The sequence below is a fragment of the Scyliorhinus canicula genome, chromosome 8 (assembly GCF_902713615.1).
Source record: "Scyliorhinus canicula chromosome 8, sScyCan1.1, whole genome shotgun sequence".
Classification (NCBI taxonomy): Eukaryota; Metazoa; Chordata; class Chondrichthyes; order Carcharhiniformes; family Scyliorhinidae; genus Scyliorhinus; species Scyliorhinus canicula.
In genome coordinates this window covers 353,059-374,086 of record NC_052153.1, presented here as the reverse complement: position 1 = coordinate 374,086, position 21,028 = coordinate 353,059, and the positions used below count along the sequence as shown (strand labels likewise).

Here is a 21,028-nt window from a genome sequence, read left to right as displayed (position 1 = left end):
GCAGACTCGATGGGCCGAATGGACTGTATGTTCTATGTCCCTAGACTCGGAGGGAAATTTAGCTAAGGCCCTCCCATTGGCCACAAACTAACAAGATAGTACCCTGCCATCCTGGATGCCACCTGAGGTCCTTGATGCAGGAAATGGGATTAGGTGCAGATTTGGAGCGGCGCTTCTCGCTGTGGCCCAGAAGTGAAGGAGAGTCCCAATTAATAGCAGGATCATTCTCGGCGCTGCCAGTGTGGGAAACACTTGGCTAAACACGCACATGTTTCATTTCCGTTATATCACCCCCATAATCTCTTAATTTTATATAAATTATGAGAAGGTTTTGATTATTTCAGCTGGTTGTCATTATATTCACTTCATTCTGTGCACAGGTTTATTCCGCAGCCCTGGTCTTCATGTAGCAAAACCTGTGGTGCTGGGGAGCAGAATCGCAAAGTCAAATGCCAAGTGCTCCTGTCTTTCTCTCAGTCGATAGAAGATCTGCCTGATGATGAATGTGAAGGTGCCAAACCACAGACACAACAAGCCTGCTACACAGGACCGTGCAGCGGAGAAACAGTCGAATATGACTTTGAAGAGGCAGATTTACAGTTTCCCAACCTAAAGGATGTTGATGAACTGTATGACTGGCATTATGAGGGCTTCACCGAGTGTTCAGAATCATGTGCAGGAGGTAAGAAATTGTCTGACATAACGATTTTCTCCAATGTTACTAAAGTTAATAAACTATCCCATTGTCTCTTCAACACATTGCTGAATATTTCTCATTTCCTGACTCTTAAACCATGGGAATCTGCCAGTCGAGTATGGACTTTGCACTTTGCTTACTCCAATGGAATTTATTCCTCACTTCACTGTACCAAACGGAGAAGGTCAGCAGTGAGGGAATGGAATAAATACAGAAAAAGCTGGAGGTACCCAGCAGGTTAGCCAAGCCTGCCGGCTCCCCGTTCCAGTTCCCCGTGTAGCTCCCCATGCCGGCTCCCCGTTCCAGTTCCCCGTGTAGCTCCCCGTGCCAGCTCCCCATGCCAGCTCCCCGTGCCAGCTCCCCGTGCCAGCTCTCCTGCCAGCTCTCCTGCCAGCTCTCGCTCTCCTGTCGCCTCTCCTGCCGGCCCTCCTGGATCTGTATCGAACTTTGGTGAGGCCACAGCTGAAGTACGGTGTGTAATTCTGGTCACCACATTATAGGAAGGATGTGATTGCGCTGGAGGGGGTGCAGAGGTGATTCACCAGGATGTTGCCTGGGATGGAACATTTCAGGTTATGAAGAGAGGTTGGATAGGCTTGGGCTGTTTTCGCTGGAGCAGAGGAGACTGAGGGGGCGACCTGATTGAGGTGTCGAAGATTATGAGGGTCATGGACAGGGTGGATAGGGAGCAGCTGTTCCCCTTAGTTAAAGGGTCAGTTATGAGGGGGATACAAGTTCAAGGTGAGGGGTCGGAGGTTTATGGGGGATTTGAGGAAAGCTCTTTACCCAGAGGGTGGCGAGGGTCTGGTACGCACAGCCTGGGAGGGGGGTAGAGGCGGGTTGCCTCACATCCTTTAAAACATACCTGGATGAACACTTGGCACATCTTAACATTCAAGGCTATGGGCCCAGTGCTGGCAAATGGAATTAGGTAGGCAGGTCAGGTATTTTCATGTGTCTGTGTAGGCTCGATGGGCCGAAGGGCCTCTTCTGCACTGGGTTATTCTGTGATTCTATTATATTGGGGATGTCGCTGTAACGCAGCCTCTGGTGAACAGGAACACGTTAGTGTAATTGTACACTTAGTGTCTCCAGAGAAAGTTTCTGACCTCAAGGAGGCACGATTCAGAAGGAACTAGTTACTCACTTGGCATCCACTTAGGGTTTAGAACAGTTACAACTGTCATCACATTTACAAAACAGTTAGTTTTTATCCTGAAGTGTGCAGGTTCTTGTGATCAGTCTGTGCAGAGGGAATGAGATGAAATATCCACAACTTGGGTCATTCTGATCCTTAATCCATCCCGCTGGTATAAATGTTTACGTACAATACTTTATTTAGATTAAACACTGCTGCTCCATTTGTACAATAATTATATTTTTTTGGTAGATATATAGTTCCAGATAATATAAATATTGCAAAGAACGCCAGGAGCTCCTTGTAACCCTGCCCTGTAATGTCCTTCTGCCTGTTTGTTACATGACAACCCATTTATTTAGGGTGGTGTGCAGAGAAATTGTGACGGTTAGAAATGTGTTTTTAAAGATTGCAGCAGCAGAATAATACTAACAACGTTCATGGCAAATTATCCAGCTGCCTCCGTCTATTTCCTACCCCAAGTCCCTTTACTTTGAGACAAACGGCAATATCTCAGCCTTACTCCGAAGATGCGGGGAAGCAAATCTTGCAGCGAAGCTGTAGCAGAACAGTCACCACTGGCATCTACATGACACCAATATGATCCCAGTTATGTGATAGCTACAGAAAGAAATCTATCTGACTGATTTCTGTTGATCAGCCTCCTTCCAATCACCAGCATGTTGGAGGAAGGAGTTACCAAAGTGTAACAGTGTTCTGAACAACAAGAAAACATTTTGGTCATGAAAATATTAGTCTTGAAAGAAGTGCAAGAGAGTTGGAATAAACTGACCAGGGGTGAGACATGCAAGTAGGTAACTATTTTAATTCTAGAAGTATTAGAAATATGGGGCGCGATTCAGCCCCATCAGGTGTAACGAGTGAATCATGTGAGAGACCCAAATCAACTCACTGCCGAGCGCAAAACCTTCCCTGAGTGACGTGACTTTTCCATTCACCGCAATCTGGATTATATTCAGATAATGATATTTAAATTAGGCTTATTTAAATACCCAATTTCCGCAAAAGTTAGTGGAATTGCGGATAGCGATGAGGACTGTCAGAGGATACAGCAGGCTATAGATCAGTTGGAGACGTGGGCGGCGAGATGGCAGATGGAGTTTCATCCAGACAAATGTGAGGTAATGCATTTTGGATGGTCCAATACAGGTGGGAAATATACAATAAATGGCAGAGCCCTTAAGATTATTGACAGGCAGAGGGATCTGGGTGTACAGGTCCACAGGTCACTGAAAGGGGCAACACAGGAAATTCGGCACTAAGGAAATTCGGCATGTCCACATTAACCCTTACCAACTTTTACAGATGCACCATAGAAAGCATCCAATCTGGCTGCATCACAGCCTGGTATGGCAACTGCTCGGCCCAGGACCGCAAGAAACTTCAGAGAGTCGTGAACACCGCCCAGTCCATCACACAAACCTGCCTCCCATCCATTGACTCCATCTACACCTCCCGCTGCTTGCCTTCATTGGCCGGGGCATTGAGTATGAGAATTGGCGAGTCATGTTGCAGCTGAATAGAACCTTAGTGAGGCCATACTTGGAGTATAGTGTTCAATTCTGGTCGCCACACTACCCGAAGGATGTGGAGGCTTTAGAGAGGGTGCAGAAGAGATTTACCAGGATGTTGCCTGGTATGGAGGGCATTAGCTATGAGGAGAGGTTGAATAAACTTGGTTTGTTCTCACTGGAAAGACGGAGGTTGAGAGGTGACCTGGTAGAAGTCTACAAAATTATGAGTGGATCGTCAGAAGCTTTTTCCCAGGGTGGAAGAGTTAATTACTAGGGGACACAGGTTTAAAGTGTGAGGGGTAAAGTTTAGAGGAGATGTACAAGGCAAGGTTTTTTACACAGAGGGTAGTGGGTGGCTGGAACTCGCTGCTGGAGGAGTTGGTGGAAGCAGGGACGATAGTGACGTTTAAGGGGCATCTTGACAAATACATGAATAGGATGGGAATAGAGGGATACGGATCCCAGAAGCATGGAACGCTTTAGGTTAGATGGGCAGCATGGTCGGTACGGGCTTGTCGGGCCGAAGGGTCTGTTCCTGTGCTGTACTTTTCTTTGTTCTTTGTTCGCACATGTCTGGGAAGTAAATGAAGTTGATCCTGAAGGAGGAGGTGACCTATGTTGTATATTCAGTGAGACTCACAAAGGGGTTCTGAGTCTTGTGTGGTTGAGCATTAACATATAACTACATACAGAGTATAGCCCAAGCCAAGGGTTAACTCCATGCCTGCTTCCTCAAAGGTTCTGTCCAATCCACAGATGTAATGATTCACTTTCACAAACTTCATTAGAAACACTAGAGGGTTTATTAATAAGAAGAATTATCCAGCAGCCTCCAACAACCACATGGTGACACTTATCTCCCTACATGCCTCCTGCCAAAGAGAGGACTGCACCACCCCCTTGGGTGATTACCCCCTCTTTGTCCCAATTTGTCCCCCAAGCCACATGGCCCATACTCTGCTGTGTTGCCCTAAAGGGACAGTCACCACAATTCGCCACAACATCTGACCGTTGTCTCTGGTCTTGTGTGTCTTTGCATCACATTGTGGGTGGTCCTGTTTCCCAGTCCCACATTAACCCTTCCTGTGCCAGATACCCTTATACTGCAGCCTACAGAAAGAATACAGTTGGATATAAATCCAAGATGAGATCAGGGTGAGAAGGACAGTTTACTTTGCAAATAAATAGAGAAGGTTTGTCAGTTATTTTATCAGATAATTTAAATTAACATGATATAAATTTGGAAACATCTCATTTCAGTAAGAGATGACAAGCTGTCTGTTGAAAGACTTACAGTCCCCATGCAATAGCAAAATGCAATGGATTTCTAAGTGTGGATTTCTAAGTGTGGTGCTTACTCCTGCGGCCGGTCCCGATTTTGGGATCTGGATTTGAATCAAACTCAAAGAAAAATAGATTTTTTTTTCTTTATTCGTTAATGGGATGTGGGCTGGGTCAGCATTTGTTGCTCATCCCTGGGGCCATTTAAGAGTCAACCACATTGCTATGGGTCTTCAGTCACACTACACTGGGACAAGGTAAGGACGGCAGATTTACTCCTGTAAAGGACATTAGTGAACCTATGGATTTTTATGACAATCAACAATGGGTTTCATGGTCATCGTTAGACTTAATTCCAGATTTTTATTGAGTTCAAATTTCACCATCTTCCCTGGTGGGATTCAAACCCAGATCCACAGAGCATTACTCTGGGTCCCTGGACCAGTCCAGTGACAATATCACTGTGCCTCCACCTTCCCTAAAGTCACCTCTACTGGCTAAAAGGCATCTATATTTAACTAGGTTTGAGCAGCATCCACTGCTTGTCAAAGATCTGCACCATCAGTGGCTGAACTAACAAGCATTTGTGCAGAATCATTGCAAATAATGGAAAAGGTGTTCACTTTAACTGTAGCTGAAATGGAGCAAATCAGCACAATGGCTCGGCGCTGGCGTCAAAAACGGCATGAACCACTCCGGCGTCTGGCCGACCGGAAGTAGGCGGAATTCTCCGCACTTCCGGGGGCTAGGTATGCGCCGGCGGGGGCGGTACTCGGGGAGGCCCCCACGGTGGCCTGGCCCACGATCGGGGCCCACCAATCCGCGGGTGGGCCTGTTCCGTGGGGGCACTCCTTCCGCGCCGGCCCCTGTCGGGCTCCGTCATGGTCGGCACGGAGAAGAGAACCCCCGCACATGCGCCAAAATACGCTGTCCGATCTGCGCATGTGCAGAATCACGCCGGTAGTTCCGCGAGATCAAGCCTGGCTTTTGGCACCGGCTGGAACAGCACCGACCCCATCCGCCGTCAAACAAGCCCCTGAAAGTGCAGAGAATTCCTCAGTTTCGGGAGCTGTTGACGCCGGAGTGGTTGGTGCTGGTTCCCGAGCTAGCGTTGGGGATTTAGTCCCCAGAATGGAGAACTCCGGCCGTGGTGTTTCCTCGGAAGCCGCCCTGGCAATTTTTCTCTCGGATCAAATCTCGATTTCATTTTTTAAAATGTGCATAACTAGCACATTAAAATGAGTTTCTCAAACTCATGCCATAATGGCTTCTTAGTGAACATAACCTCTGTTAACTCCTACAGTACTGCATGGCCTTTTACTTTCAGAATATGTTCTGCGCTGTAGGGATTCTACTCCGGAGAATCGGCGGACCGGCGTCAGGGCGGGCGTCACGCTAATCGCGCCCTGCCCGGCGATTCTCCCAACCGGCGGAGGCTGAGAGAATCCCGCCCCGGGTTTCAGTCTGAGTCTGACACCGGGGCCGGGTCAGAGAATCGCCGTGGGGGCGCGAGAAAACAGTCTGGAGTGATTCGCGCCCGTTTTCTGGCGGGCCTGGTGACATAGCCCCATTTCCGGAGAATCCCAGCCCGGGTTTCAGTCTGAACCGGACACTTTGGTAAGATTCCACTCATTGCTTATGGTCTGTGCAGGGAATCGATTGAAAACTCTTAACTCTCTGCTTCGGATCAGTAATCCAACTTTGTCATTAGTTCTTTAAATTCTTCTTTAAATTCTTCTTGCCCTAATTACTTATTTTGCTGAGAAATGTTTGATCTGATTTCTACAGGTGTCCAAGAAGCAGTTCTGGTTTGCTTAAATAAACAAACTTCTGAGAAAGTCGCTGAAAGTCTTTGCATAATCCATCGGCGCCCTGCACAGCTACTTAAAGTTTGCAATCTCGGACCATGTCCTCCAAGGTAACCACATTCATATATCCGCTTGTGTTGTTTTTTTTAAACTCTTAAAACAAATACTAATAAATCCTCTGCTGTCTAGTTAATCAATGCACCACCAAGTAAAGCTAGCCCCTGCAGGAAAGTCCCAGGTGCAGCACTCCCCAGTATTGTGTTAGCTGAGATAACAGTGAGCTGCTAATCTCATCAACGCCCAATGGGGAGGTGGATCAGAAATGAGCCCGTGTCCTGCTCCTGGTCACTGTGCACTGATCCCTCCTGGATGGTTTATTGTCAGTCGGAAAGGTCAGGAACCCGATCAGGAGACCACAAACACAGTAAAGTTCAAACTCCACAACGTTGAGTGATGTCACCAATAGGTTCCTTCCCCGGAAACCAGCCTGATTAACTTGATTTCCAGTCAGACAGGGAGCTGGATACTTCCTGCCATAGGATCAGGGATGCTGGTATGGAGTTTGAGGAGTGGAGATGGACAGGCAGTGGGGGAATCTTAGCGGGAGGGGGCGAGGGTCAATTGAAGGGAGGATGGATCCCAGAGTAGACCCGGATTCCAGGCTCTCGGGAGTGATAGCGACTACTGGATTGAGGGATCAGGGAATTGGAGGCCTGTGATTGGGGTCCAGAAAACTACAAGGAAGTCGGGGGGGGGGGGGGGGGGGGATCTGATTGCAGGTGTTCCCAGGTAGGGATGCTGAATCCAGCAGGTAGGTATATAGGCCTCACTTCCTTGTCTGGATCTATATGTGACTCTGGTAACCCAGCCAATCAATTAAAAACCTGAATATCAATGAGGTTTGCAGCCTCATTATCATATTTAAATTGCAAACCTCCCTCTTTGAATCGAGTTGGTCGCCCAACAACTATCCACCACCATTATTGCTGGGTGTGTTGGATTTGTTACACTGAAACCCCTCCTCAACCCAAACCAAACCCTTACCCACCTTTTTGGTTCAAATTCCCTTGTACGTTCTGGCAAGTTCCAGTAGGTACAACATAGGCATCTTTCATTGTCAATGGGGAAACGAATGGCAACCTCATGGCATTATGGAAAGGAGTTTGTTAAAATTGCTGATGTGTTTGGAGATTGTTAATACCACGAGGTTGCCTTAATTACCTGGCTCAGTGTTCCTGGGTGTTTGTTGAAGGGAAAAACATTAGAACTAAATTAACCCATTCAGTCTTTTAACTCTTTAAATAACTGGGGAGATCAACAGTGAAGATGTTAGATTAAAGAAGATGTTTTCAGCATTTCGCTGTTGTAAATGTTATCTTACGTGATCGTAATATGTCGTTACTCTTTGCTTTACTCCCAGAATGGTTGGATCGTTAGATTTCAATGAATCATCAATTTAAAGCAAATAACATTTAATGAATAATGAATATAAATACGAATGAGTTTGTTTACTCTACAGAATTATAACTGATGATAAAGTAAATCAGAATGAGTATGACCTATGTTTAACAACACGTGGCAACTAAGCTACATCTCTGTAACACTCTATCTCTTCACTCCTGGTTTGAAGAGAGGCAGGATCCTCCAGTTCAGATACTGGGCGGGATTCCCTGATCCTGAGGCTAAGTGTTGACGCCGTCGTAAACGCCATTGTGTTTTACTACGGCCTCAACAGGCCCCCAGCGTCAGCTATTCCGAGCCCTACAGGAGGCCAGCACGTCACTGGAGCGACCCACACCAGTCCAGCTGACGATACCAGCCTCAAATGGGCGCCACGGGTGTGTGCCCGGGGCGAATACACAATGACACCAGAGCGATTGCGTGCATGCGCGGTGGCTTCCTTCTCTGCGCCGGCCCCGACGCAACATGGCGTAGGGCTACAGGGGCCGGCACGGAGCAAAAGAGGCCCCCAGCCCGAGAGGCTGGCCCGCCGATCGGCAGGCCCCGATTGCGGGCCAGGCCACAGCAGAGGCCCCCCCCCAGAGTCGGACCCCCCCCCCTCTTCAGGCCCCCCCCTCTCCAGGCCCCCCCCCCCCCCAGGATCGGACCCCCCCGCTGGGTAGGACCACGCTGAGGTCCCGCTGGGTAGGACCCCTCCACCCCCCCTCCAGGCTCCCCCCCCCGGGGTCGGACCCCCCCTCCCCTCCAGGCCACAGCAGAGGCCCCCCCAGGGTCGGACCCCTCCACCCCCCCCCCCCCCCCAGGCCCCTCTCCCATGGTCGGACCCCTACACCCCCCCCCCTCCAGGCCGCCACCGAAAGGATGCACGCTGAGGTCCCGCTGGGTAGGACCCCTCCACCCCCCCCCAGGGTCGGACCCCCCCACCCCCCCCCCCACCCCCAGGGTCGGACCACCCCCCCCCCCCGCTGGGTAGGACCCCCCCGCTGGGTAGGACCCCCCCTCCCCCGCTGGGTAGGACCCCTCCATCTCCCCCCCCGCTGGGTAGGACCCCCCCCCCCATGGTCGGACCACCCCCCCCCCCCCCCCCCCCCCCGACTGGGTAGGACCACACGCGTAGACGGTGCCGGTGGGACTCGGATTTTTTTTTGCGGCCACTCGGCCCATCCCAGGTGTAGAATCGCCGGGGGGGGGGGGGGGGGGGCGCTCAACCGGCACCGCGCTCAGCGGAGAATTGGCGGACCAGCGTCGGGGCTTCATTGTGCCATTCGCGCCCGGCCCGGCGTGGGCTGAGAGAATCCCACCCGATATACCTGAATTTACTGCTGCCATCTACTGGTTGTCTAACACTGATACAGTTGTTAACCCTTTACATACCATCAGATAAACAGATCACTACAGTAAAGTATCAACCCAGGTTTTCTGTGTAGCTATTACTTAACAGTTACAGCTGTTCGACTGCAGTGTGCTGCAGCAAACCGAGCTGAATGTTCCAATGAGGTGCGATTTTGTGATATATCTGTAACTTCTGGCACTCAATCTCCTCATGCAACATGTGTGAACAGCACATGATCCAAGTCATCTCCATGCCTGCTCTGCCTCTCATTATTCTATCAGTGCTCTGCTGGCCTGGACTTTCGCCAGTTTGGAGCAGTCACACAGTTTGAGAAATGTTTATTTTTGTTGTCACTGAGTCTGTATCAATCTTCAGTTCTTCGTCCAGAATCTTTTGCCGTCTGATTAAAGTGGCGTCACCTTTTAAATTATGTTTTTTTTTTTGTGGATTGTTTTTGACTGAAACAAAACGGGAGATAATTGTTCATTAACACTTTCCTGTCCACCTACAAGGAGAGGAGAAATAATTCATTTGCTGAAATTTCTGAATCGGAAAAGATTAATGTAGCAAAACCTTGATATTTTGGTCCCGTTTTTCTAGTCCTGTTAAGGGAATGAATTTGTGCCATAAGTATAATTTTAAAACTAATCAGAAGATTGTAATTACAATAGCCTTAGTTATAGCCTTATTTACAATTCTATGTCCATTAACTGTTTAAGGACATTTATTTTTTATGCCTTCACAGAATTTTACAGCACAGGAAGAGACCATTTGGCCCATCACCCTGTGCTAGCTCTTTGAAAACCATCCAATTAATTTTGTTACCTCCTCAGATCTGATAACATCAGCGGTTCCTATTGGAAAGCTGTGCTTTAATGAAAATATAATATTCTAAATTCAAAACCTTAAAAAATAACTGATCCCTTTGTTAGTTTATATTTAATTGATGATGACTTTGCTCACCGCACGTTGGGGGTTATTTGGATTCAACCATTAGGTCGAGCTTCCCACGACCTGTACACCTGCGGGTGGGGGGGGGGGGGGGGGGGGGGGGGGTAAAGATCTCTGAATTACACAATACAAACCCCTTCCTATGAAAGCATATTTTTGTTTTTTAACTTGGGTTTTTCAAAATGGAAAAAGCTAATTGGTGCCCCAAAACTCTGGCCCCATCCCCTGCTGCCTCCGAGGGCAAAACCCTCGTCTACAGTCTGCCCCACGCCTGGGGCATCTTGAGCCATGGCCATGACCCTCAAACCCCAAGCTTCCACAGTGGACACCATCTATTTGATGTAGATCTGGGTGTCACGCGTGGCCAGCACCACCTCCTACAGGTTCTGGATGGTTGCTGACAGCCCGTCCTGTGCTCACCAGCTCTGCGACTGTATCTCCAGCATCAATGGAACTGCCCTTTCCAGAAGCCACATGACTCGGGTCACATAGAGACATCGCAATTCATTGGGGGCTTACTTGGTTATTCCATGCCAACCTCCGCCTGGGCGACCACCTACTCTCCAACCCCAACACCCTCTACTCTGTGGTGGTCCAGACTCTGGTCTTCTCCTGCTCCTGGCGGCTGTGGCCCGTTTCCTCCTGGGGGGGGGGCAGATAATGCCAAGTGAGACACACTCTGACTCAGGCAGCACAGACGGTCCACAACTGGTGGGCTGTGTGTGCAGAGCACCTGACCATGGCGGGGGCTATGGCTGTTGGCCTGTGGTGCATGGTGGGATGCGAGCAGACTGCGGCGAGTGGGGTTCAATCGCCCTCTGGGGCGGGGTGGGAGGGCACATGTGGAACGGGCATGATGTCAGGGGCATGGCGGTGATGGCTCCCCCTGGCTGCCTGGGGGGAATTGTCCATCCTCACACTGCACTGCTACCTGTCTGCATGGGGGGGGGCTGCTTGGGGACGGGGGTCGGAGGGGTGGGGACAGGAGTGTGCAAGCGGCATATAGGCACATAGACTCACCCAGGCACCCCGAGCAGGTCCTGCACCTTCTTTTGGCACTGTTGGCTGGTCCCCGCTGTGAGGTCTATGGCGCTCACCACCTCTGCCATCTCTGCCCAGGCCCAGTTTATCTCAGCTGGGGCCAGTCTCCTTCCCACTCTGGGGAACAGGGTGTCCCACCTTTCTTCCATGGCATCCAACATGGTGTCCAGCTCTGCGTCTGCAAACCTTGGGGCTGCTATTCTTGGAGCCGTCTTCTTGGCTGGAATGAGAGTGGGGAGTGGAGTGCGTAGATGCAGCTTCAGCTTGTGAAGCTCTCCAGCGCCAATCCCGACCCCAGCGAATTCCACGCTGCAGTGAGTTGGATCGCATTAGTTCCACGTGACAGGAGTGCTGGCCCATTAGCCTGTCCTAAATGGCTCCGGACTGGCACCCCCATCGGGACCAGGGAACACTCCCAATGCCAGAACTTATTCTCAAACAGAGAATCCACCCCTGGGGTGTTTTCCCTGGGATTGTGATAAGAGTTTTAAAATCAAGGAATTTCTTAACCAGGAACAGATGTTGAATTGTGAGCAAAGAGGTGATAGGGGAAACAGGATTTGGTTTTGGTACAGTAGTCCCCCGTTATACCGCGCTCCGCAATACCGCGGTTCGCGATATACGGCGGGGGGGGGGGGGCTTATAGACCCCAACTTACTCGAAACAGCCGGGTGCTGTCAGCTTCCCTCTCCGGATCAAAGTGAGCCGGCCACAGAAGTTCGCCACCTCTGCCGGAACAATTCACCAGCTTGACCCGGGACGGGCGGTGGGGCAGTGCAGGGGAGGAGGAGGGAATGGGAAACGCAGCCCCTGGATCGTCCCGCACATGGATCGTCCCGCGCAGCGATCTAGCTCCTTAAGACCAGAATCCTTAGCACCGTTAGCAACGCAGAGGAATAGGCTGCCGATATGTGTGGATGTAGCCTGGGGTGGGAGGGTGGTGTAACGGAGCCAAGGTGGAGCCCTTGCACCCCGGGAGCGTGGGCATGAAGCCCAAGTTGTAATGACACAGGTAATGGAGTTTTGGATGACCTCCAGTTTATGGAGGGTAGAATGTGGATGGCCAGACATTGGAATAATCAATTTTGGATGTAACAAAAGCATCAATGAAGGTCTCGGCTGCACATGAACTGGGGTCCTGGTGGGGTTGGTGCTGGGGGGGTTGGTGCTGGGGGGGTTGGTGCTGGGGGGGGTTGGTGCTGGGGGGGGTTGGAGCTGGTGGGGTTGGTGCTGGGGGGGTTCATGCTGGGGGGGTTGGCGCTGGGGGGGTTGGCGCTGGGGGGGTTGGTGCTGGGGGGGTTGGTGCTGGGGGGAGTTGGAGCTGGGGGGGTTGGTGCTGGTGGGGTTGGTGCTGGGGGGGTTGGCGCTGGGGGGGGTTGGTGCTGGGGAGGTTGGTGCTGGGGGGGGGTTGGTGCTGGCGGGGTTGGTGCTGGCGGGGTTGGTGTTGGCGGGGTTGGTGCTGGCGGGGTTGGTGTTGGTGCTGGGGGGGTGTTGGTGCTGGGTGGTGGTGTTGGTGCTGGGGGGGTTGGAGCTGGTGGGGTTCATGCTGGCGGGGTTGGTGCTGGGGGGGTTGGAGCTGGGGGGGGTTGGAGCTGGGGGGATTGGAGCTGGTGGGGTTGGAGCTGGGGGGTTGGTGCTGGTGGGGGTTGGTGCTGGCGGGGTTGGTGCTGGGGGGGTTGGTGCTGGCGGGGTTGGTGTTGGCGGGATTGGTGCTGTGGGGGTTGGAGCTGGTGGGGGTTGGAGCTGGTGGGGGTTGGTGCTGGCGGGGTTGGTGCTGGGGGGGTTGGTGCTGGGGGGGTTGGTGCTGGCGGGGTTGGTGCTGGCGGGGTTGGTGCTGGGGGGGTTGGTGCTGGCGGGGTTGGTGCTGGGGGGTTGGTGTTGGGGGGGTTGGTGCAGGGGGGGTTGGTGCTGGCGGGGTTGGTGCTGGGGGGGGTTGGTGCTGGCGGGGTTGGTGCTGGGGGGGTTGGTGTTGGGGGGGTTGGTGCTGGGGGGGGTTGGTGCTGGCGGGGTTGGTTCTGGGGGGGTTGGTGCTGGGGGGGTTGGTGTTGGGGGGGTTGGTGCTGGGGAGGTTGGTGCTGGTGGGGTTCATGCTGGGGGGGTTGGTGTTGGGGGTGTTGGTGCTGGGGGCGGGGTTGGTGCTGGGGGGGGTTGGAGCTGGGGGGGGTTGGAGCTGGGGGGGTTGGAGCTGGTGGGGTTGGAGCTGGGGGGTTGGTGCTGGTGGGGGTTGGTGCTGGGGAGGTTGGTGCTGGGGGGGTTGACGCTGGTGGGGTTGGTGCTGGCGGGGTTGGTGCTGGGGGGGTTGGTGCTGGGGGGGGTTGACGCTGGTGGGGTTGGTGCTGGCGGGGTTGGTGCTGAGGGGGTTGGAGCTGGGGGGGTTCATGCTGGGGGGGTTGGAGCTGGGGGGGTTGGAGCTGGGGGGGGTTGGAGCTGGGGGGGTTGGAGCTGGTGGGGTTGGTGCTGGGGGGGTTGGTGCTGGGGGGGTTGGTGCTGGTGAGGTTGGTGCTGGGGGGGTTGGTGCTGGGGGGGGTGTTGGTGCTGGTGGGGTTCATGCTGGGGGGGGTTGGTGATGGGGGGGTTTGGCCCTGGTGGGTTGGTGCTGGGGGGGTTAATGCTGGTGTGGTTGGTGCTGGGGGGGTTGGTGCTGGGGGGATTGGAGATGGGGGGGTTGGTGCTGGGGGGGGTTGGTGCTGGGGGGGTTGGAGCTGGTGGGGTTCATGCTGGGGGGGTTGGTGCTGGGGGGGTTGGTGCTGGGGGGGTTGGTGCTGGGGGGGTTGGTGCTGGGGGGTTGGCGCTGGGGGGTTGGCGCTGGGGGGGTTGGCGCTGGGGGGTTTGGTGCTGGGGGGGTTGGTGCTGGGGGGGTTGGTGCTGGGGGGGTTGGTGCTGGGGGGGTTGGTGCTGGGGGGGTTGGTGCTGGGGGGGGGTTGGTGCTGGGGGGGTTGGTAAAAGACAGTTAAAATGAAATGAAAACAAATGGGTCGAGGTGGGGCTGATCATCTGAAGTTGTTGAATTTGATGTTCAGGCCGGAAGGCTGTAGCGTTTCTAACCGGAAGATGAGATGTTGTTCCTCCAGTTTGTGTTGAGCTTCGCTGGAACATTGCAGCAGGCCAAGAACAGACATGTGGGCATGGGAGCAGGGTCTTTTGTTAAAATGGCAAGCAACAGGGTCAGGATCCTGAATGCACACAGACCGAAGATGCTCAGCAAAGCGATCACCCAGTCTGCGTTTGGTCTCTCCGATATAGAGGAGACCACAGAGAGAGCAGCGAATGCAGTAGATCAAATTGGAGGAGATGCAAGTGAAACGCTGCTTAACCTGGAATGAGTGTTTTGGGCCTGGAATGTTAAGCATGGAAGAGGTAAAGGGGCAGGTGTTACACCTTCTGTGATTGCATGGGAAGGTGCCATGGGTGATGGGATAGGTACTGGGTATGGTGGAGGAGTGGACTAGATTATCTCGGAGGGAACGGTCTCTGCGGAATGCTGACAGAGGGAGTGAAGGGAAGATGTGTTTGGTGGTGGCATCACGCTGGAGTTGGCGAAAATGGCGGAGGATTATGCTTTGCATACGGAGGCTGGTGGGATGAAATGTGAGAACGAGGGGACTCAATCCTTGTTCTGGGAGGGAGGGAAGGGGGCGAGGGTAGTGGCGCGGGAGATGGACCCCACACTGTTGAGGGCCCTGTCCACAACTGTAGGTGGGAAATCACGGTCGAGGAAGAAGGAACACATTTTTGAAGCACCATTTTGGAAAGTGGCATCATCGGAACAAGTGTGACGGAGGCGAAGGAGTTGAGAGAAAGGGATGGAGTCCTTACAGGGTGTAGGGTGTGAAGAGCTGTAATCCAGATAGCTGTGGGAGTCAGTGGGCTTGTAGTGGATATTAGTGGATAGTCTATTGCTGGAAATGGAGACAGAAAGATCAAGGAAGAAAAGGGAAGTGTCTGAGATGGACCTTGTGAAAGTGATTGAGGGGTGGAAACTGGAAGCAAAGTTGATGAATTTTTCCAGGTCCGGATGAGAGCATGATGTGGCACCAAAATAGTCATCAATGTATCGGTAAAGGAGTTGTGGAACATTTACATGGGGCTATGGAAAATCTGGGGGTCAGGAATTTAGAGAAATAGTTTCAAGAGAACAGGATGTGGGTCTTATAGACGAGATGAGCTCAGAGATAGGGAAGACACTGGAGAAGGTGCGATTTCAAGAATAAGGAACGGGGACGTTCTTACAGGACATTTGATCTGGTGGGCTTGGGAAAGGGAGAGAAGAGGCAACTAACTGAAACACTGAGTTAACATGAAGGTAAAAAATGTTCTTCAGGCACCATGACCACCTCAATCGCAAAAACTGGCTCGGATTATCCGCTCCGAGTGGAGCTTGGAGATGAGCTGTCATAGAATCTTAGAATTTATAGAGCAGAAGGAGGCCATTCAGCCCATAGATTCAGCAATGGCCCTTCGAAAAACCACCCTACTTAAGCCCACGTCTCCACTCTATCCCAGTAACCCTTTTGGACACTAAGGGGCAATTTATCATGGCCAATTCACCTGACCTGCACATCTTTGGACTGTGGGAGGAAACTGAAGCATCCGGAGGAAACCCACGCAGACACGGGGAGAACGTGCAGACTCCACATAGACAGTGACCCAAAGCCGGGAATTGACCCTAGTGCTGTGAGGCAGCAGTGCTAAACACTCTGCCAATGGTGCAGCTCCATAGGCAAGGGGGAGTGGGTGGTACCACATTGGTTCCAGGGATGCACCTAGGTGACGATCATTTCCTGGTGCTCTTGCTGTGCACTGGGATGGCCTTTAAATGTGGTGCTGGATCATCAAAGAGCTGAGGTGATGGTGGAACGCGTGAATCAGAGGTTCAAGCACCGTGTCCACAGACATTAGTCATTGTGGAAAGGTTGATGTACAAAGGGCCCTACCTGGGTGTCCTTGCACACCAGTCACTGAAAGTAAACACGCAGTTATAGCAAGCAGCAAGGAAGGCAAATAGAACGTTGGTCTTCATTGCAAAAGGTTTGGAGTACAGGGACAAGGATGTCTTACTCCAGCTGTACAGGGCCTTGGTGAGACCGCACCTGGAGTATTGTGAGCTGTTTTGGTCTCCTTATCCTTGCCACAGAGGGAGTGCAGCAAAGTTTCACCAGACTGATTCCTGGAACGGCAGGATTAACGTATGAGGAGAGATTGGGTCAACTGGTCCAGTATTCATTGGAGGTTGGAAGAATAAGAATCTCATTGAAACTAATAAAATTCTGACAAGGCTGGTAGATGTTGTTCCTCTGGCTGGGGAGGGGTCTAGAACAAGGGGTCCCGGTCTCAGGATACAAGGTCGGCCATTTTGGACTGAGATGAGAAGAAACGTCTTCTGAGGGTGGTGAACTTGTGGAATTCTCCACCACAGAGACTGTGGAGAGAAAGTCACTGAATATATTTAAGGAAACAAATAAATTTCTCAGCTCTAAAGCTGTGAAGGGTAATGGACGTGTGTTGGAGAATGACATAGAGGATCAGTCATGCTCATAACGAAAGACGGAGCAGGCTAAAGGGGCTGAATGGTCTCCTCCTGATCCTATTTTCCATCTTTCTATGATTTTTTTGAGGCTTGTCCGAGTAGATATTGTGAGTCTGTTTCCCACTGACTGGAGACCCAGGAATAGTCCGAGGTACAGGAGTTACGTATTCCGGGATGAAATGAGGAGACGATTCCTCACTCAGGATGTAAAACTTAAATTCTCTACTCCAGAGAATGTGAAGCCATTGACATTATTCAAATGTTCTGGCTCCACGCGTGACAATTCCTGTTGCTGGTGTGACTGGAAAATGTCCACCAGGGCGCGGGGCTGACCCGGGCAGAGGGAGCGGGGCTGACCCGGGCAGAGGGGGCGGGGCTGACCCGGGCAGAGGGCGCGGGGCTGACCCGGGCAGAGGGGGCGGGGCTGACCCGGGCAGAGGGCGCGGGGCTGACGTGGGCAGAGGGGGCGGGGCTGACCCGGGCAGAGGGGGCGGGGCTGACGCGGGGCTGACCCGGGCAGAGGGGGCGGGGCTGACCCGGGCAGAGGGCGCGGGGCTGACGTGGGCAGAGGGGGCGGGGCTGACCCGGGCAGAGGGGGCGGGGCTGACGCGGGGCTGACCCGGGCAGAGGGGGCGGGGCTGACGTGGGCAGAGGGGGCGGGGCTGACCCGGGCAGAGGGGGCGGGGCTGACGCGGGGCTGACCCGGGCAGAGGGGGCGGGGCTGACCCGGGCAGAGGGAGCGGGGCTGACCCGGGCAGAGGGGGCGGGGCTGACCCGGGCAGAGGGGGTGGGGCTGACCCGGGCAGAGGGGGCGGGGCTGACCCGGGCAGAGGGGGCGGGGCTGACGCGGGGCTGACCCGGGCAGAGGGGGCGGGGCTGACGTGGGGCTGACCCGGGCAGAGGGGCGGGGCTGACGCAGGCAGAGGGGGCGGGGCTGACCCGGGCAGAGGGCGCGGGGGCTGACCCGGGCAGAGGGGGCGGGGCTGACCCGGGCAGAGGGCGCGGGGCTGACGTGGGCAGAGGGGGCGGGGCTGACCCGGGCAGAGGGGGCGGGGCTGACGCAGGCAGAGGGGCGGGGCTGACCCGGGCAGAGGGGGCGGGGCTGACCCGGGCAGAGGGGGCGGGGCTGACGTGGGGCTGACGCGGGCAGAGGGCGCGGGGCTGACGTGGGGCTGACGCAGGCAGAGGGGGCGGGGCTGACGCGGGCAGAGGGCGCGGGGCTGACGTGGGGCTGACGCAGGCAGAGGGGGCGGGGCTGACGCGGGGCTGACCCGGGCAGAGGGGGCGGGGCTGACACGGGCAGAGGGGGCGGGGCTGACGCGGGCAGAGGGGGCGGGGCTGACGCGGGCAGAGGGGGCGGGGCTGACGCGGGGCTGACCCGGGCCAGAGTGGGCGGGGGCTGACCCCGGGCAGAGGGCGCGGGGCTGACGCAGGCAGAGGGGGCGGGGCTGATGTGGGCAGAGGGGGCGGGGCTGACTCAGGCAGAGGGGGCGGGGCTGACCCGGACAGAGGGGGCGGGGCTGACGCGGGCAGAGGGCGCGGGGCTGACGCGGGCAGGGGGCGGGGCTGACCCGGGCAGATGGGGCGGGGCTGACGCAGGCAGAGGGGGCGGGGCTGACCGGGGCAGAGGGCGCGGGGCTGACGCGGGCAGAGGGGGCGGGGCTGACCTGGGCAGAGGGGGCGGGGCTGACCCGGGCAGAGGACGCGGGGCTGACGCGGGGCTGACCCGGGCAGAGGGCGCGGGGCTGACGCGGGCAGAGGGGGCGGGGCTGACCCGGGCAGAGGGGGCGGGGCTGACCCGGGCAGAGGGGGCGGGGCTGATGCGGGCAGAGGGCGCGGTGCACATGATTGCCAATGACATAGGTTTAAGGGTCAAGAATAGTCAAGAATAGAAATAGCAGGAGAAATGGGACGAACACATGGTTGAAGAGATGGCGCGGGGGGGGAGGGTTTCAGATTCCTGGGGCATTGGGACCGGTTCTGGGAGAGGTGGGACCTGTCCAAACTGGATGGGTTACAGCTCGGCAGGACTGGAACTGATGCTAGAGAGGTTGGGGAAGGTTTCAAACTAAAATGGCAGGGGGATGGGAACCTCTGCAAGGAGTCTGAGGAGAAGGAAACAAGGATAAACACAGAAGACAATAAGGGGAATAAGAAAAGTGATAGGCAGAGAAACCAAGGGCCAGATTCAAACAAGGTGTCAGTGAAATATATTGGGAGTGGGATAACAAATGTTAACAAGCCTTAAGGCTTTGTGCCTGAACACACGGAGCATTCACAATAAAGTGGATGAATTACGTTTCACAAATAGATGTAAATGGGTATGATATAGTCGGGATTACAGAGACATGGTTGTAGAGTGACCAGGGAAGGGAACTGAACATTCAGAGGTATTCAGTATTTAGGACAGACTAAAAGGAAAAGGTGGTCGGGCTGCATTGCTGGTTAAAGAGGAGATTAACGTAATCATGAGGAAGAATATTAGCTCTGACAATGTGGAATCTGTATGGGTCGAGCTCAGAAACACCAAGAGGTAAATAATGTTAGTGGGGGTTGTATATAGAACCCCCAAATTGCAGTGATAGTGTTGGAAACAGGAAACTAGAGACGCATGTCAGAAAGGAACATCTGTAATTATGGGTGATTTTAATCTGCATATAGATAGGACAAATCAAATTAGCCACAAAACCCTAGAGGAGGAATTCCTGGAGTGTATACCGGATGGTTTTATGGATCTATACATTGAAGAACCAACTAGAGAACAGACCATTCTAGACTGGGTACTGTGTAAGGAAAACGGAATCATTGGAAATTTAGTTGTGCAAGGCCCTTTGAAGATGAGTGACCATTATATCATCAGATTCTTCATCAAGATGGAGAGTGATGTAATTGATTCTGAGGCTAGGATCCTGAATCTAAATAAAGGAAGCTGCGATGATAGGACGCGTGAGTTGGCTACGATGGATTGAGAAATGTTACTTAAAGGGATGATGGTGGATAGGCAACGGCAAACATTCAAGGAGCGCATCGATGAACTGCAACAATTGATCATTGCTGTCTCACAGGAAAGATGGCCAAATCATGACTTACAAGGGAAATTAGAGATAGCATTAAATCCAAAGAAGAAACATACAAATTGGTCAGGAAAAGACAACAGATCTGAGGATCGGGATCAATTTAGAATACAGCAAAGGAGGACAAAGGGATTAATTAAGAAGGAGAAAATAAAAGTACGAGAGTAAGCTTATGAGGAACGTAAAAACCTGACTAAAAGTTGAAAAGAAAAAAGATTGAAGATAAATGTAGGTCCCTTACAGTCAGAAACAGGGGAATTTATTATGGGGAACAAAGAAATAGCTGAGCAACTAAATACATATTTTGTTTCTGTCTTCACAAAGGAGGACACAAATAACATACCAGAGATGTTGGGAAACAAAGGATTTACTGAGAAGGAGGAACTGACGTAAATCAGCGTTAGAAGATAAATAGTGGGAGGGATTCTCCCAACGGGCGGCTAAGTGCCGCGCCGGAGTAAAAACGGGAGTGTTTTACTCCTCCGTCACTCCAGCTGCCGATCCCGGCCTGAACCCGGCGCCACGGGTTCCACGCATGCGCAGTTGGGCCGGCACCAACTAGCGCATGCACAGTGGCCTTCTTTCCCGCAGTGGCCCCGATGGCAAATGGTGCAGGGCTACAGGAGCCAGCGAGGAGGAAAGGAGGCCGGGGGCAGAGCGGCCGACCCGCTGATCGGTGGGCCCCGATCGTGGGCCAGACCACTACAGAGGCCCCCCCTGGGGTCGAACCGCCCCTCCCTTCTCCACAGGCTGCACCCGGACCCTTCAATGCCGAGGTCCCTCTGGCTCAGAGCAGGTTAGAACAGTGGCGGTGGGACTCTGCTTTTTGTTGCCGGTCTCTCAGCCCATCCGGACCTGAGAATCGGCGTGCTGGCCCGTGCCGGTCCGGGCCGGAGAGTCGGCACATACCCCGACCGGCACCGTGCCGACCACGCCAGCGCCGATTCTCCACATTGCGGAGAATTGGATCCCGGCGTCGGGGTGGCGTGGCGCGATTCGTGCGGCGCCGATTCTCCGACCCGATGGGGGGGTCGGAGAATTCCAACCAGTGTTGGGGAACTTTATGGAATTGAAGGTCGATTCATCCCCAGGGCCTGATAATGTGCCACTGGATTTATTTTGGTATTAGTGCTGTGTGTGGGCTATTCTTAAGAAATCCAATTTTTCTGAATAATGGTATAA

General features: G+C 53.5%; 1 protein-coding gene across 2 annotated transcripts in view; it reads left to right on the top strand.

The window, feature by feature from the left end:
* Positions 1-21,028, top strand: part of LOC119970046 (ADAMTS-like protein 1) — a 343,924-nt gene that overhangs the window by 187,613 nt on the left and 135,283 nt on the right. For both annotated transcript variants that reach the window (XM_038803988.1, XM_038803989.1), the window contains exons 14-15: positions 381-682; positions 6,440-6,569. In XM_038803988.1, the coding sequence (XP_038659916.1) occupies positions 381-682; positions 6,440-6,569 (432 nt within the window). The remainder of the gene's footprint in view (positions 1-380; positions 683-6,439; positions 6,570-21,028) is intronic.